We start from the raw sequence: 17,600 nt of genomic DNA, 5'->3' as shown, positions 1-17,600 counted from the left end.
ACCGGGTCAGCAATACAAGGGTCGAAACCCACAGATGGTTGAGTTGAGTATCACCAGAGCCCTTCTCTCTGGTATCCCCATCCCCAACCATGTACAATATCACACTAAAAAAAATCATATTGTTGACACTAAAATGTTCCAAAATTATTCAGAAAAAAAGCTTTGTTTTTAAAATAGTGTTAAATCGTGTCTCAATTTTAACTTGTAAGGCACGTGTGTTTTTTTTTGTTTTGGTTTGGGTTTTTTCTCTTCATCCATATTTTATCCTCCCAGACAGATGCGTAGCAAAATAATGTAACACTACTCAACACTACTAATGCACTACTAATGCAACACTACTGTATCACAAATATTACAAGTGTCCACTTCACCTTATTAGACATTCTCTGACTTGGACTTCACCCACCCATACGCGTGATGGCGATGTTGACCCTATGTTTGGAATGCAAAGAGGGTATCAACTCATTGCCCGACCGACACTGTAATCTTTGATAATTGATACAGTCAGCAATATTATGTTAACGTATAACTAATTTAATTTCTTATTTTTTTTTAATTTTACTTACATTTTTTAGTTAGGTGGAATATGTGGTTTCTGTGGTTTGCTGTTCAGGCATAGTGCAGGCCATCTACTTACGGAAGAACAACTGGTGAAAGTGGAGTTTACGAGTTTAATGGATGAGGAAGGGATATCTGTCAGCTGAATAATAGTGAAGTTTGTCCTGTAGTATTGTCCCTTCACTGAAAATCTATAATGCCTTTGTTTGGACAAAATCCCTTCGACCAGGATGTGGGTAAGATGATCCGATGTGTTACGTTATCTGTTCTTGTTGACGTTTTTTATGAAAGCTAAGATAGCTAATGTTGGTTTGAGCTAGCTATCATAGCTATTTAGCTATCTGCCTCGGTTGAGTTAGCTCACCAGTCATGGGGTTAAAGTTATGACCCGAACCTCTCTTTAACTGCGTGTACAGGGTCAGCAAGAGTCTCGAAGAAAAGTTTGGCTTTTCTGTGATCATATGCTGGTATTTTTATGTTGTGTCATATGTTATGGTGACAGCAGTCTAGCTAACGGGACAGCTGGCTGTGAGAACTGGCAACAATATTTTTGATTATCTTAGCTTCAGTGCTGTCCAGCTGATTGAGCTAACCGATTCGATCTTTCTGCTAACTTGGTAACATTGGGCAACAGTGTAGGAAGTGGGATGCAAACAGTTATGATGGAATACCTGTAATTAACATCAATATGGTTAAAACTAACGTTACTCTCTGGTCTTGGACGAATGGCAAATTTCGTTTGTTTCAACGTTAGCTTACATTAGCCAAACAGCTAACTTTAAGCACTGCTTGCTAAAACTGTGTTCTCCTTACGTTACATGAAAGGTTGTCGTCATTCAGCCAAAGTTACTAATAAAGAGAGACTAAGTTACTGTGTGTCATTTCACAGTAACGTTAGGACTCTGTTTTGTTATTGAAGCTAACAGGAAGTTATCTGTGGTTGTAAAGAAATGAGTCTATGACAGGTCATCCCACGTCATTTTCCGATCATATGACAAAATATACGATTTTGAACCTAATTTTCTAATATTTCAAAGAGGGGAGTTTTCATTTAGTTCTCTCCAACTCAGAACAATCATCTCTAAATAGTCAACATAATGTTAGTTTAGTCACATCATTACCACACATTTTCAGTGCTCAATATTTACATAAAACCATTGAGGGATACGCATTTCTGTGAAGCCTTTGTTGGTGTGTGGTTATCTGTAATAGTGTGAACATTTTCACCCTGTGTGGTATCATAGGATGTATGCAAAAGTGTGCAAATCACTCAAGTCTGTCATATCTTATGGCAGCTTTTTAAAAAATATATACAGCGGGGGAAATAAATATTGAACACGTCAACATTTTTTTTCAGTAAGTATACTTCCAGTGAGGCTATTTGCATGAAATGTACTCTGTGCCATTCCACTGTGCCATTCTACTTAGGGACATTAATGTTTGGATTTTTTAATATGTGTGGATTACCTAAGTTAATACTAATGTCTGTAGAAAATTCCAGAGAATAGCCTCTCTGGAAGTATACTTACTGAAAAAAATGTTGACGTGTTCAATACTTATTTTCTCCGCTGTATCTCCCCCTTTAAATGTCATTTGCTTATGTAATTAATTGCCCTAATGCCCCAAAATAGGATTTTTTTTAAAAGTTCGGAAGGCTACAGTAAAACCCCTTTGTCTTTATTCTCTATACAGTAGGTTATGTGCTCATAATTTTATCTGGACAATGGAGAGTCATTTTGGCACCAGCTGGCAATATAGCATTATATTTTAACAGATGGTGAGTTAGGTTTAGGGTCATATTCCCTCTAGAGCAGGGTTCTCAAACTCAAATGAGCTGGGGGCCAATTCTGCCAACGTCATCTGATTGGAGGGCCGGCTATTTCTGAAAATGCAATGTTCTTTGCAAACAGAAAGTGCAAGTGTTTTTATCTAGTTTTAGATACCTGTGCTAGCAACCTTAACTTATAAATAAAATAATGATAAAAATAAATATTAATACAAATTATAAAATAAATGAAAAACATAAAAACAGGTATGTGTGTGTGTTTCACACCAAATAACAATATTTCCTCTCATAACTTTTTTAAACCTGGCAAACTAGGCATCAGGGTTAAGAAAGCAACACCATTGGATTTTTATATCAAAATTTCAAAAGGCTATGGCTTAAAAGTGGTCAGAGATAAAGTCCTACTGTAAATGTAAAAATCTTTGAGTAAAACAAAAGTTTATGAAGGGGGTAAATTTACCCATCTAATTTGTCACTGGATGGCAAGCACCTCAAATTATGCACCTTTCAGTAAATACTGGATGAACATATTTAAGCAGGTTTACTTTCCTTTTTTTCATATTACCCACATAACAAATTAACAGGAAAACACCTAAGATGTATACCAACACGTAAGATGTTGTGATTTAGTAATAGATTACTACAATATAGGCCTACAATAAAGTATTCTGGTCAAACAGTTCCTATCGCGGGTAATCTGCAGTACCCAGAAGTTCGCATCATATTGCGGGTGACTTTGTAGTTCTTTAGAGCCCTATTTCAACTAGCCCTGCTGTCTGTACCACATCCATTACGGACACTATCATCATGATTACCACTGCAACCTCCAAGCTATGTTGGGTAGGGGGTCGAAACAAGCATGGTATGCTTAGTGGACACCTTGTATACACGCACCTCCATTCACAGACGCACCGTGACTATCACTGTCATAGACGATCGATCATAATCTCCAAAAGGATATTCTCCTTCAGAATTAGAATAGGTGAATAACATAGCTTACCTAAGACTTCATCACACGTGAACGTTTTTCAACATTTGGTGTAGGCCTATTTCTGCTTAATTTCTGCTTCAATTTCTGCAACACTATGGCCTGCATCGCTTCCGCGTCATTACAAATGCACGTCTTTGTGTTTCTCGCGTGTAATACAAGTATTTCCTGAAAACTTTGCGCAGCGATTTTGGGTTTGAATCAAGCTCTGGATGTCTTGCACATAGTGGAGCAGAGTAGGCCTACAAATGAGATTTGTCACCGTACCTGGATCTATCGTCTATTTTAATCAGTATCGTTGTTTGTTGCAATTAATAGCCTCAAGGGCCGGATTATATTATTATTTTGTCATACGTCGCGGGCCGGAATTGGGCAGGACGCGGGCCGGATTTGGCCCGCGGGCCGGGTGTTTGAGACCCCTGCTCTAGAGGAATGAAGACAGACTGTGCAGTTGTCTTAGATTGTACTAGGCCCACACCACTCAAGAAGTAGTAAGAATAGTATATTGTTAGTTAGTTGCCAGGCTAGTTACTCCAGGACACTTCCCAACTGTAGTCTCACTGGCTCACTTTTTTGACCCATGTTGTTCCATGTTCAACCTGTTTGCCTTTCACCTGTTGATCATGCCTGACTTGATTCTCATTGTATTTGCCGTCTTCTCCCCAGGAATCCAAACAAACTGCTAGTTGTTACCTGTCCCATGTTACCCATTAGCTGATTTTCATGTCATTTGAATGCAAAATATCAAGGAAACATGACACTCCACCTGTGTTTGTAATGTTTGTTGTCAGCAGAGCCTGCATTGTTCATGTGACATTTATTTGCATTTTCAGAAAAGGCAACCAGCGAAACCAACACCATTGATGACTGGGGTCTCATCATGGACATTTGTGACCGCGTCGGGACGACACCCAATGGGTGAGCTGAAACTGTTGTGCAAACTGTGTGTGATCTCACACCTCATATCTGCCATCACCATGATATTTGACATCACCATCACACTGACATCTTTGCCATTTGACTCTGTTCATAGTGCTGCTGCTGATGATAATAATACACTATTTATTTGTTTATTTTTTTTAAATAGATGTAATTTAAAATGAAATTAATTTGCTACTTTTATTCCATTTCCTGATCTTTTTTCTTTGGTCATTTGTTTTTGCAGTCTCAGAGCTGAAAGTTATCTGTTATAACTGAGTACTGTTTTCATGGATGCCTTGACTTTCCATTTTAGTGCAAAGGACTGTCTCAGGTCAATTATGAAGCGTGTCAACCACAAAGTCCCACATGTGGCTATGCAAGCACTGACCGTAAGTTTGAACTCATCCTCTTTCACTTTAACACTCTCTCTCTCTCTCACACACACACACACACATCGTTAAAAATAAATCCAATGATGTCTGTTAAAAAAATGTGTAACTACAAAATCAGATAAAATGTGGTAGCCCAAAGATTGGATATATCATTGGATAAACCCTTTCTTAGGCTTAAGCTTTACCTGGGTATGTCTCCCAGGTTAATAAATGATTAATTAAAGCAACACTATGCAACAGTCACTGAATGGGGTAGGTTTGTTATGAGCAGGTACTTTTAGGCCTATAGTCTGTATAACCAAACTGACTCACTTCATGAAGAAAGTGTGGGTACTCTCTGTTGGGAAATGTTTCCAACCCTTCTATCATAATGGGTGTTACTTTTACATTACATTACATTACATTTGGCTGACGCTTTTTTAGCCAAAGCGACTAACAACATGGTAAACAGTTTAAGTTTTAGAGCAATTCTGAACAATTTTAGGACAATTTAAAAAACATTAGAGTACAGTAAGAATAAGTGCATCAGTGAGTGCTGTTTTTAACAGTTACTTGTCAGTTTAAGACGGCTGGTGAGTGCTAGGATCAGCAGGACTTGTTGTAAGTGTTGCTAATACTTTTGAAATCATAGGTCCAGCCCAAGCAATCACATCCATATTATAAATCGGCAGTCGGGGTAACAACATTACATATTCTCTCCAATTGTTACCATTTAACACTGCCACTTTCGATTTCGAAACTAACGTCATCCCCTCTCTTAACTGATTGGCCAGCCATCCTGGTGACTGAGGGAATCATAAGTGCAGTGAGAGGAGCCAGACTAGTATCTCAATGAGATGAAAATGAGCTGAAATGCTGGCGGATCCAGAGTAACTTGTAGTACCACCCTCAAATATATTTTTGTACCATCTTCAAATAAAGTAGGTTGCTAGTTTTAGGCTGAAATTCCATGCTGTCATATGGTAAAATGTAAACATTACTACTTTGTCATTTTCATACATTTTGTTATCAGTACGGAAATACAACATGACCGGAAATCTGAAAAGGAATGGCAGTAGTGACCTCTGGAGCTGGGAACTGCTTATTAAGCCCAGCTCACTTTCTATTAGATGTTTCTTTAGATTGGTGAACTCTCTTGTCCCCTACACTTAACCCCCTTCTTGCTCTAGGTTTTGAAGGAGCTAGTCTGGTATGAGTGTGCCGGTGAGAGTCAGAAAGCTAAGAGCTAACACACTCCCTCATGAGCTTCATTACTCTTAAAGAAACTGAGCTTTATGAAGCGCATACTCTGCATTTCCCTGCCATTGCTTGCATCACCGAAGCCACAGAGTCACAGTTACAGACTATGTTGGTCTATTTTTAAAAGCTGATATTTTTCTCACTGTACATGTGCCCAGTCTTCATTGTTAGGAGCCATTCTGATGTGATTTTTTACTTTGCTGTCAGTCTAAACAGAGATTAGATTTGGGCGTTCTGTTGTGTCAGTATGAATGCAGACACCAAAGGCCCAGCCAGTGTGATTACACATGAGTTTCAAAGAACGCCGTAAGGATGTCTGGGGAATTAAGTATGAAGCAATTCATACTCTGTGTGGTTGTCGGGAACTCAAGTTGTTTCACCACCCTTGCTGTCCCTTAGAAGGCAGTGCAATAAAGGTTATAAGGTTCATGTTTGAAAAATGCTAAAAGTGAAAAATGTCATGTGTAACGCTTTAACATAATTATTCTGTATTCACTTATAGCTGTTGGGAGCTGCTGTTTCAAACAGCGGCAGGATCTTCCACCTAGAGATATGCTCACGAGAGTTTGCCAGTGAAGTGCGCAATGTGTTGGCTAAGGTATGGAAGTTCATTATGAAACATAGCTAATTTGGTTTTCTCATGCTGTACATCTTTAAGACATTAAAGCTTTAAAACTTGTGTGAAGGACTCCTTCACCTGCACTTGATCATTTTAGTGAATTGTAATGAATAGTTAAATATATATGAGTAATGAATTTACAGATAAAATTAAAAAGTAACCTTTTGGTCGTCTGCTGGGCCCTGAAGTGTCTCTGTTGTGTAATTGGCTGCTCTGTCCTCCAGGCCCACCCTAAGGTGGGTGAGAAGTTGAAGGCTCTGATGGTAGAATGGGCTGAGGACTTCCAGAAAGATCCACAGCTCAGCCTCATCAGCGCCACCATCAAATCCCTTAGGGAGGAGGGGGTGACTTTCCCTTCCAACAATCAGGTGAGGGGTCCTGACTCCTGACTCAGACCACTTCCTACACAGGCGGCTGTGCTTGGGTGGGCTGCCAAAATATGTTTTCATTTACACTTCACGGACTCAAAGTGAATCACAGCGGACAGAAAGCCAAACGTTAACACGTACTAGCACAGCAATTCCTTGCCCCTCAGCGACTTTCCAGTATGTCTGCTGGCAGAGTGGACTGCTAATGTGTATGTTTTCACTGAAGGAGTGGGCTTAAGAGATGAATTTCCTCTCACATTCTTTGGAGTTTGGCCAGAGCGGTCCCTTTAGCCACGCCATCATTTCTTTTTTTTTTGTCAAAAAGTCTGACAGTCTTTTATTGTCTGTAGTCTTGAAACCCCTCTGAATGGCATTTTTAATATACCTGTGCTATTGGGAGGTGGAAACCATGGTAACTAAAGTGGTGGATATTGATATTCTTTTGTATTCCTTTGTGAATGCTTCCCTCAGCATTTCCTAACCTCTCTGATGGAAGAAGGAAACTCAACTGTGAAGTATTGTTGTTGGTATTCTGTGATAACTGTGAATGCCAGTGCATTTGGCAGGGCTTTAAAATGGGCACTGTGGCTGGTTTGGGGCAAACAGGGTATCGCGCCAATGACTCCAGGCCTGGTGGGTGCGCTAGTTCCAATACTGTATCAGTCCTTCAGTCAAGAAAGAACTCGCACACCAATGTTGCCGATGCAAATTTTAATCCAATCAGTGATAAAAAAAGGACAGTGGCTGGTTCAACATCACAACACAGTAGAATGGAAGATTAATGCACACTTAGGGCTGCTTGCGTTTCTTCATATTAAAGGCATCATGTGTTTGCACACTTGGGAGGAAGTTAAAGTAGGCTGTGGTGTTGACTTTATCCTTTGAAAGCCATGAAGATAATATAGTAGTCACTCTTCTTCTAACAGCATTCAAACATCTGTTTTTCTTGTTGAGCGTCTGTGTCACTTTCACAGCCACCACCAAACATATTGCTGGCCTGTTGCTGAATTTGTCTCTTACAAAGTCCACCGAGGACAGTGCTTGGCTTATCCCCTAGGTGGCATTTTAGACCCAAGGAACCATAAATGTAATTTATGCCCATGACAAGTTTAGCATTTCCATAGTTACACTCAGTACATGTAAGATGGAGACTGCAGTTCTGGCAGAAGGTTGTTGATATGTGACTTCAACAGCAAATCAATTTACAAATCAGCATATTTACTTGCTGGAATAGTTAATTCCTGCTATGTTTTGTTTCCCATTTACAGAGCTAGGACTGCGTATGAGAAGACTGGATTTTTATTTTATTGTTGTTAGGTTTTTTTTTACGCACACACTCAACGGACACACACTGCTAGGAGACTATGAGCAGCAATTTCTTGAAGTTGACCAAAAGGGTTTTGGATGTATTTATATTGGAGTTTAGCAGACTCGACCTTTCAACTTCGATTGGAAGACTATGGTGTTCCACTTAGCCTAGGTTGAGGCTCTTAGCCTAGGTTAGGCATCTAAAGAGCTCTTTGTGTGTTCTGCTCCACAGAGCTCCAGTGTGAAGACTAACAGCACCCCTGCCCCCAGCAGAAACACTGATGAGGATGACCTTGCCAAGGGTAAGACACAGAGATGATGCCTATGGCAAATATTATTCCAACACATACAGAGTATGTAGCCTGTTGTGCTCCATATCTGGCTCTGAGCAGAGTGGCTGATTGTAGAAGAGCTCTATTTGTCATTGGGTCACCATAGAATGCTATCATTTCCTGCTGCAGTCCTATCTAACTCTGTTTGTATAGCTTGTGGCTGACGTAGGCAATCAAGAGTTAAACTTCAATTGTGTTTCCTGTAAATATCTCTCATCACCACACCTTCGCTCTTCAGTGGCATTACTGGCTTATGTAGATGAGTAGTTGTACTTTGTTTTTCACCGCCACTCTCTATCGCCCCCTGCAGCCATTGAGCTGTCCCTGCAGGAACAGAAGGTGGAGACGCGGCCTCTCACCTTCACGGCTGACCCGCCCTACAACGTCAACGGGGGCAAGGAGTCACGGAAAGTGCGGGCCCTCTACGACTTTGAGGCGGCCGAGGACAACGAGCTCACCTTCAAGTCTGGCGAGCTCATCATCATCTTGGACGACAGGTGATTCAGCCCTCAGCAAAACTGTTTACCTAGTCAGACTCCGTGCCTCAGTATTTAAGCCAAAAAGGCAGTTTTCTGCTAACTGTAGCATGTAATCTGACGCGTTTATCTGACACATTTTCATCCGTCGCTCTGCAGTGATCCAAACTGGTGGAAAGGAGAGAACCACAGAGGAGTCGGCCTCTTCCCCTCCAACTTTGTCACAACTAATCTAAACGCTGAGCCTGAAACAGGTACAACCCACAACTGCTCTTCTCTTTCCCCCCTTACAACATGGAAAGTGTGTTATTTCATAGGAAATGAAGCAATGCCACATGTTAAACTGTATGGACTATAAAGTATAGAAATCAGCAGTTGCTACAAACGCTGTGATGCATTGCATTGGGTACTTGCGCTGCAGTTTCTCACATGTATTTGATCTGTCCCTGTCTAATAAACATGAAGTAAGTAAGTAGAGTGTTTGAGAAATCCTCTGTATGGTCCTCTGTAAGGATGCACTTAAATAGATGTGTAACACTTATGCGATTGAAGAGGCTGTGTAGTGTATGTGCAGTGTGGTGCTTCCTGATGAGTGTCCCTCTGTGGCGTCTGGTTTGTGTCTGTAGCTGCGTATGCGGAGAGCGCTGGGGCTGCTGCCGCTGTGGAGGAGGAGGCCAGCGTGGAGGCCACGGCCGAGCCAGAGCCTGTGTTTATAGATGAGGTAAGTGAGGACACAGGAGACACAGCACTCGTCAAGTTACAGTATACGCTTACAGAGCTCTCAGAGAGAGTGTGTGTGTGTGTGTGTGTGTGTGTGTGTGTGTGTGTGTGTGTGTGTGTGTGTGTGTGTGTGTGTGTGTGTGTGTGTGTGTGTGTGTGTGTGTGTGTGTGTGTGTGTGTGTGTGTGTGTGTGTGTGTGTGTGTGTGAGATTCATCCTTTTGAAGATTCTTGGCATTTGTTTTGATGCCTTAAACTTGGATTGCTTCAGCCTTGTGAAGATACATTGGCAATGAGTCAGTACAATACATTATATGCAATACAGTATATGTACAAAGATAGTGGCTGTCATGTGTTGACAGAGAGGATGTCAAAACAAGCCAGAGGGGCATTGTGTTCCCAATCAAAATACATCTTACCTCCTGGTTACATAATGCTGTTGTCCTTTGCGTTTATTGTATCACTTGTAGCCACTGTTTGTATTTGCTATAGAAGCACCCCCAACACCCAACATATTGTTCCAACACACATTCACACATTCTCCTTTAGGAGAAGATGGACCGAGCCCTTTACTTGATCCAGAACACCGACCCAGCCAGCACAGACCCGGACAGTCAGGAGCTCATCCAGTTAGAAGGTTTGTAAATCAATCCTCCCTTTTTATCATGGAGAACAGAACAGGCATTCATGATTTGTCTAATGTGTCTGAGTGACTCTTGATTACCTGTTATTATATTGCCGGAGCTAGTCTGTATGCTTTTAATAGCGAAGCATGGGTATTGATCCTCCATTAACCTCTGACTCCTCAGGTGCCTGTGAGCAAATGAACCCGCTGATCGATGAGAAACTGCAGGAGATTGACAGGTGAGATGATCTTAGAGAGGACATTTTGGGGTTTCTCTCTAAAGCCCTTGTAATCCCACATTTCTATCATGGTCATGAAGAATTGATACTTCTGGGGTAAATAGTGTACAGTATATATTATATTTAATGTGCAGATTCAAGTCAATATAAAAAATTCTCAAGGCACTTTACTGAATGGCCTTCCATTCTAGCCATGCCTGATATTCGTGTGCAGCTATATTTTATGCAGTGTTCACATAGCCTACTTCCATGGAAGCATGATGGAGAGGCTACTAAGGCTATTTAAAACTGCGGACCCGGGTGTTTTATAATGTATGCATGGAGTTGTTAGGACACTTCATATTGAGCCATCTTCCTTCCCATGTGTGCCCTAATTTAGAACTCTGAGGGGAGAGCGGCTTGCGTAAGCCTCTACAGCGCGCGTTGTTTTGTCTGCTCTCCTGAGAGCACGGGTGTGTGGGTAGCATCACACCATCAGCGGCCTCCTCCCATGGCATTTCACCCCCCCCCCCCCTCTTCCTCCACCCTCCACCCCCAACTGTCTATTTCTCCGTCTCTGCCTGTCACTTTGTCTATCCATCGCCCTGTTTTCCATTTCTCTATTTTTCTCTCACTCTCTTGTTTATCTTACTGTCTGTTTGACCCCCACCATCTGTGTGTCTCTGCATGCACTGCAAGACCTGCTTATCTAACTAAGTGTTATTAATCTTATATTAAAACTGTAGTTGGTATTGTTTTTATTATAAAGAGACTTACCTAGTGTTTTCTCAGTAAGATTAATTTAATGGGTAGCCTGTCTTATCATAAGATGTCTTATCAAGACAAATACATTGGCAGACAAATTTGTTTGTTTTAAGTACAAGTATGCTTAGATTTGTAATCATTTGTCTTCTATTTGAAGGGCCATTTTTACAGTGTGAGGGAATGTTAGCATGTATAAAAGTCTTTGCACTCTGAAATCTGTAATTTTTCTTCTCAATCTGTCAACCGTTGAACAATGCAGGAACTTCATTCACTGACATTATACAGATGTGAAAATCTATCCTGTTTTGAACAGTTTTATGATGGACAAATCTTCCAGAGTCTGTGTGTAAACATGATTGAAATATGAATACGAAATATTGATTCAGTGTGCAATGGCCTTACCCCTCTCTCTCTCTCTCTCTCTCTCTCTCTCTCTCTCTCTCTCTCTGTCTCTGTCTCTCTGTCTCTCTCTCTTATGTTGTGCTGTGCTGTAGGAAACACTCAGAGCTCTCAGAGCTCAATGTGAAGGTGCTGGAGGCCCTGGAGCTCTACAACCAGCTGATGAACGAGGTGCCCCTCTACTCGCCCTACTCTAAGATGCAGCAGGCCCACCAGCAACCACACTACCAGCCCTCTGTTCCCATGCAGGTGAGCAGCAACCAACACACACACACACACACAGGCATCTACACACACAAACACAAAGTTACCTTTGTGTGCCCTTCATGGTGATTGGTGTACATCATTGTATCTCATGCATTGTGTAGTTAAGTGATGCTAAAGGCATGGTGGAGGGTGCACATTATGGGATAGTTAGGTTGTGCTAGAGGCTCTTTTGTTCGCCCGTGAAATGCATTTATAACTGCATAACTCTGCATTTGCCAAACAACAAATCACTCCTGTGCAAGGGATGACAATGTCTTGCAATGAAGACAACAATGTATGTCTTCTCTGTCTATGTCAGTTTCAATAAAATTCTTTTTTTTTCCTACCCCCCCCCCCCCTTCCCCCCCTTGGTCTGCCAGGGGTACCCAGGGCAGTTACCAGGCGGCTACATGCCCGCTGGGGTCCCCCAGGGCCCACCGGCACCAGGCCAGGCCTACAACATGAACCCAGACCAGCCCTCTGCCCTCTGCTCCATGCCCCCTACCGTCAACGGCCCCGCCACCAGCCAGCCCGGACCCCAGCCCCAGTACATCAGGTGAGCACTTCCCTTAAGCTCTCGCTGGAGTCACATGGTTCAAAAGTCAAATGTACATATTTCTATCCTGCTTCTATTAGAAATGTGCGGGGACCAATCGCAAACTCGCTTCACCTGGATCATTGGTCTGATTGGTTGAAGCATACAGAGTCTTGAACTATACCCAGTGATCGTGCCTCTTGTGCAGTAGAAAATACAGAGCAGACTCCCCAGACTAATGTTCAATCTTAAAATATTGAGCTTGGTCTGGTGATAGCCAGACTATCATTGGCCCCTAATGTTACTTCAAAGGTACAAGAGTTTGAGCCCATAGTGTTGCTTTTAAAGCCTTGTCCATGACCCGACACATCCCAAGTTCAAACAGAGCAAACCCAGTGTGGTGGCATGGAGCTCACATGCAGAGGGAGCAGATTGGTCTCGGCCATGGACAGATGGTGAAGCTGACAGACTGTGAGCGGCTGACCTGAAAAAGCAATATGGACTCCAGAGGTTCAGATCCTTAAACCATGTCTTTGCCCTCCCCTCCACTCTCATTTTCAAATGTGGCCAGCAGCAGCCACACAGACACTAAGATAGAAAGATGCAGATGGAAAATAGCTAGTTGCTTAATGTGGTACAAAGCATCTTTTCCCTCTATGGGATTAATGCATTTTGTACATGGTCCCTGGAAGAGATACACGTTATAAACTAAACGTTACAAGTGGTATTTTTTCTAAACTGTTACCAGGTCACAGACAATGACATTCCCTGATTCCTGAAATCAGTGTAACACTCTGCCAGTGCCAGAAAGAAACTTTGAAACATTGTTACCGGATTTATTTTACTCAAAAAGTTGATAAAATAGCGGTGTCAAACATAAGCCCCCCCCTCAGATATTTTGGGTAGGAAGATAGAAAATAAGAAAATATTAGAAAATAAAATAAGAAAAATTAGAAAATAAATAAATAAATCACATGCAGTTGTCTTCAATAATGTATAATGAGCAAAATCTCTATGATATGATATACTGATTAAACCTAACACTACAAACCATTATCAGGAAGGAGGAGGCCAAAATGTGATACCCAATGTGATACCCATGCAGAACAATGATAATGACAGTGACTGCCCCCACAAGGTCTCATTCCAACAAATCTGGCCCACTGCCTTATATGAGTTTGACACCCCTGGTATAACATATCCAGAAAAGGGATAGATGATGAAATTTGTGTTTTGTAATAATGTTGCACAATATTTGTTGCACAATATACAACAAAAAAATCAAATCTAACCTGCTTTGAGGATAGGCACAATTGCCCCAAACCATCTCTCCTACATTATAGTGACTAGTATAAAGCCCTCTACAAAGCTTCGCCCCTGGCATAGTGCATCTGGTGTTGGTCATGTTGTTGAGATCAAGATCCATTATATGTTTCCGTGGTTGTAGTAGGCACATTGTGTTTGTAGTTGGTCACCATGCCGTTGATGTCAGTATCTGTTAAACGTCTTTAGCAATTCTCATCCAAACTGCGTGCACTTGGGTGGTCAACAATGCAAACGCCAAGTGTGTAGTTGAAGGGGATGAATGATTCTGGAGACATGCGAAGAACACAGACAGACGTAGAGACAGACATTTCTCACTCTATAGACTGATTCTGTTTGACATGGTATATTTACACCAATTTAGCTGTAGCATTACTCATACTGGGCTGAATGCATGAGTTCAGGGATAGGGCTGTACTCTGTATCCTTCCTTTTGTCAATCTAATGAAAGTTGCCAGAGAAGCTGGAAGTAGGCAGGGTGTCTCACAGGTTGACCTTGTAAGTCAGACAACCAATATCCTTGAAAAGTTGCACAAGGAAAACACAGAGAAATAGGAACAGAACATGCAGTGAATTTCCAAGAGAGAGAGAAAAAATTCATTCGGTTTAAAAAAAGGATGTACTCTCGTATGACAGCTTATGATAAGCCTTCAACTTTATGCCCAGAAGAATCACTAAAATCTCAAGCCCAGTGCAGTATGTTGGTCCCAAAACCATAGCACTGCTAGAGGTTTGTTTATTTCGCTGACACTTTTGTCCAAAGTAACTTACATACACCAACTGCAGGGACAGTCCCCCTGGAGCAAATTGGGGTTAATGAATCAAACCCATGACTTTCTGGCCACTACTTGTTAGACCCTTCCTGCCCCAAGGAGATAGTGTAGAGATGATTTGCAATGTTCACCATGGGTAGGGAGATCAAAATCATGAGGGAAATGTTTGTTCGTTTTATCGCACTGATCATCATTCTCCCTTATCTTTTCCAGCAATCACATGAATCCCCCATATATGACCCAAGCTCCTGGAGGCCCTTACCCACCACAAGCGGGTGTGGCCATGGACATGTCGGCCTATCAGAACGCTAGCCACAGCATGCCAGGCCCCTCCTACCCAATGGCAGGCCCCCCCCACCCCGGCTCCCAGCCCCAGCCGGCGGCCTTCTACCAGCAGCCTCTCCTGTAACGCAGTGCAATAAACTTCACACTTCAGCCCGCGCATATCCTTGTCCAGTGCAGACACGCCTCCATAAGTTAGGATGAATGTATAGTCTCTGTATGATCTCTCTACTTTGGCCTCTTCTCTCCTTTTACCAACCGTGGCGATGGCGAGACTTTTTTTTGAAGGTGAGCGGAAGTCGGGTTTAGAGGACATATACCGAGGCACAGCTGTCGGTTGATAGTGCCCATGAACGACGTTTTCTCTACAGTCGAAATCCAAAAGCAAAAGTCTTGATATGGACTGCTTAGCTGGTTAGCTTGCTAGTGCACTCTCAGTCACTTGGATGTGTTTGGAAACAGTTGAAAAACTGTTGCACAATACCAAAATAGTAGTGCGTGAGCGTGTGCAAGCTAACATAGCTAACAATCCCTTTAGGCATTGGGGGGGGGGGGGTGCATCATTCTTTGGAAGATTTTTCTTGTCGCTCTCCTGTTCTCGCCCTCAGATGCTTCAGCTGAAGTACACAGAGGCGGAGGGTTGGTGTTCAGGCAGATGATTGACCTCATGTTTTTATTATTGTTTTAATCATCATGTAAAGGTTTATTTAAGTATCGTTACTGCATACAGCTCCTGGATATGTCCCAAATAAATGTCCTGTTTGCTTTAACATAGATGAAGCTCTTATTTCTGTTTAAAAATGGCTGATATATATTATTTCTTTTTATTTGGAGTTCACACTTTGATTTAATATTCTGACTTCTCAGAACTAAAAAACAAGTATTTTGTTTGAATATAAAAACAAATATTTTCTATTGCGACCAAGTTTTGTTAAAAAAGTTTTATTTTTTATTTTCATTTCTTTTATGACTTCAGGTGGCAGTGTGTCTGGTCATTTCCCACCAAAGTGTACTTGTTCTTTTCCTGTCAGTAAGCGAGAACATTTTGACCTTGGTTTGAACAAACTTGTAATACTCGTTAATTCCCATAGCCCTTTGGGCAGCAATTTTTCTAATCAGTCACGCTGACATGAGTGATCGCTTCCATTTTGGTCTTTGTAGCTGACTTTGGGGATTCTCTTATGGGGGCTGTAATAGAAGTGGCCCGGAAGGAGAGAAGGGCCTAGTGGGGAGCCTGTTAGAGGCATGTAGACAGGAATTCACAATCTCATGGCTCACAATCAAGTGTGCCAACGCACTTGTCCTCCAGGGAAGGTTCCAGAAGCAATTCAAATGCCTATGTTCTGAGACTTTATTGTCGTGCATGTAGGCAAAACCACAGAGACTTCTATCTATGTGTGTCATTCTTGTGTGCTATATGTGTATAATCTGATCTGATAGGTTCTCTCTGATAGGACTTTTGGATGTATGAACGGTGGTCAGTGAGTTTCGCACGTGTCACTGGGCTTCAGTGATGTTTTCTGTATCATAACTTGTATTTTATCTGGTTTGTTCATTCAGTTTTTTTGTTTGTTTGTTTTTTTGGTGGTTTCATCTATGTAATATATATATATATAATGTATCTGTACCTAGATTTTGATTTTTACCTTAATGTTGTCACATTGCAACACTTCAACCAAATCAACTCAACCAGTGTAAATGACAACCAGTTGTTCTGATTCACAGATTAAAATCAGTTGATTAGGATTAAAATCAGTAGTGCATTAAGTGCACTATATTCAGGGGTGCTATATCTCTTTAAGTGGCTCAAAAATATTTGTTGATTGGAATATTTTTTTCCCATGATTTCATGGATATATTTTAGGACAGACACATTTGGGAAATTACACATTTTCTTCAGTCCAGCTGGATAAGATTATATTATGATAACAAAGTATGAACCATCTTTATTTTCATAACCTGCCTCTTTGTAAGGTGTTGTATAATAGATGTAAAATATCTGGGATTATCTTTATTGCACCTTAACTTTATAAAAAATGATTTACCACCGAATGCCTTGTTTTCATGATGGATGGAATGAGACAGACCAATTCAAAGGAATTCACTCTTGAAAGCTGCTGTAAACCAATAATTCTATACTATAAAAATTTGTCACAAAAAAAAAACGTGTTGATGGGGTCCAGTCCGTTTAAAGCAAGATCACTTTTGTAATATCATACTTCCTCTATTTCCTGCGTTTGTCATTTTTAAAGTTAGTTTTGTAACACAATTTACGCTTTCAAAATAAAAGGAAAGATGGCATGTGTTTCAAAATGTGCCTTGTCTAGTGATTCTTTTGGATAATGGACAGGTCTGCCAAAGCAATGTTGTGTATGGTGGAACAAAAATCAGAATGCTTTTATAGGTTTTTTGATGGGGAAAATCAAATTATTTTCTTTGCTAGATGAAGGACAGATGGCTTTAAAATTTACCAAACCATGTGCCAGCTGATGTTTGTTTGTGTGTGCGCGCATGTGTGTGCTCCCTGAAGGTCAGCCAAAAGTGTCAGAGACTGTGTGTGTGTGTGTGTCGTTGTGTGTGTGTGTGTGTGTGTGATTGTTTTACCTTTTGATATTTGCTTTGAAATCTCTCTGGAGGAAGTCTTCAGGTAAAGGTCACTGTTTACAATACTCCATGACTCATCCTCTATTTATTTATCTATGAGACCTGCCGACAGTGGTTCATGACTC

General features: G+C 41.3%; 1 protein-coding gene across 1 annotated transcript; it reads left to right on the top strand.

Annotated features, from left to right (window-relative positions):
- Nucleotides 1-610: 610 nt before the first annotated feature.
- stam2 (signal transducing adaptor molecule (SH3 domain and ITAM motif) 2) lies at nucleotides 611-16,684 on the top strand. Its single transcript, XM_076264017.1, has 14 exons — nucleotides 611-794; nucleotides 4,166-4,250; nucleotides 4,567-4,642; nucleotides 6,387-6,482; nucleotides 6,728-6,871; nucleotides 8,412-8,481; nucleotides 8,822-9,008; nucleotides 9,147-9,241; nucleotides 9,614-9,708; nucleotides 10,255-10,342; nucleotides 10,515-10,569; nucleotides 11,808-11,961; nucleotides 12,339-12,514; nucleotides 14,803-16,684. Exons 1-14 carry the CDS (start codon nucleotides 755-757, stop codon nucleotides 14,996-14,998), a joined length of 1,557 nt encoding a protein of 518 aa, XP_076120132.1. The 5' UTR covers nucleotides 611-754; the 3' UTR covers nucleotides 14,999-16,684.
- The last annotated feature ends 916 nt before the right edge of the window (nucleotides 16,685-17,600 follow it).

The sequence above is a fragment of the Alosa pseudoharengus genome, unplaced genomic scaffold (genome assembly GCF_046254945.1).
Source record: "Alosa pseudoharengus isolate Yale_2024_CS ecotype anadromous, Long Island Sound unplaced genomic scaffold, YU_APseudo_1.1 YU_APseudo_1.1_scf_3, whole genome shotgun sequence".
Taxonomy (NCBI): Eukaryota; Metazoa; Chordata; class Actinopteri; order Clupeiformes; family Clupeidae; genus Alosa; species Alosa pseudoharengus.
The sequence above is the reverse complement of the archived record's forward strand: the minus strand, read 5'-3'. Positions and strand labels throughout refer to the sequence as shown.

What these genes read in the sequence shown, in the direction of transcription:
- stam2 (XM_076264017.1), top strand. Translation starts at nt 755, where the DNA reads ATGCCTTTGTTTGGACAAAATCCCTTCGACCAGGATGTGG. An exon ending in TGGCTATGCAAGCACTGACC is followed by an intron (nt 4,643 to 6,386) that starts GTAAGTTTGAAC and finishes ATTCACTTATAG; the next exon opens with CTGTTGGGAGCTGCTGTTTC. An exon ending in GGAGCTCATCCAGTTAGAAG is followed by an intron (nt 10,343 to 10,514) that starts GTTTGTAAATCA and finishes CTGACTCCTCAG; the next exon opens with GTGCCTGTGAGCAAATGAAC.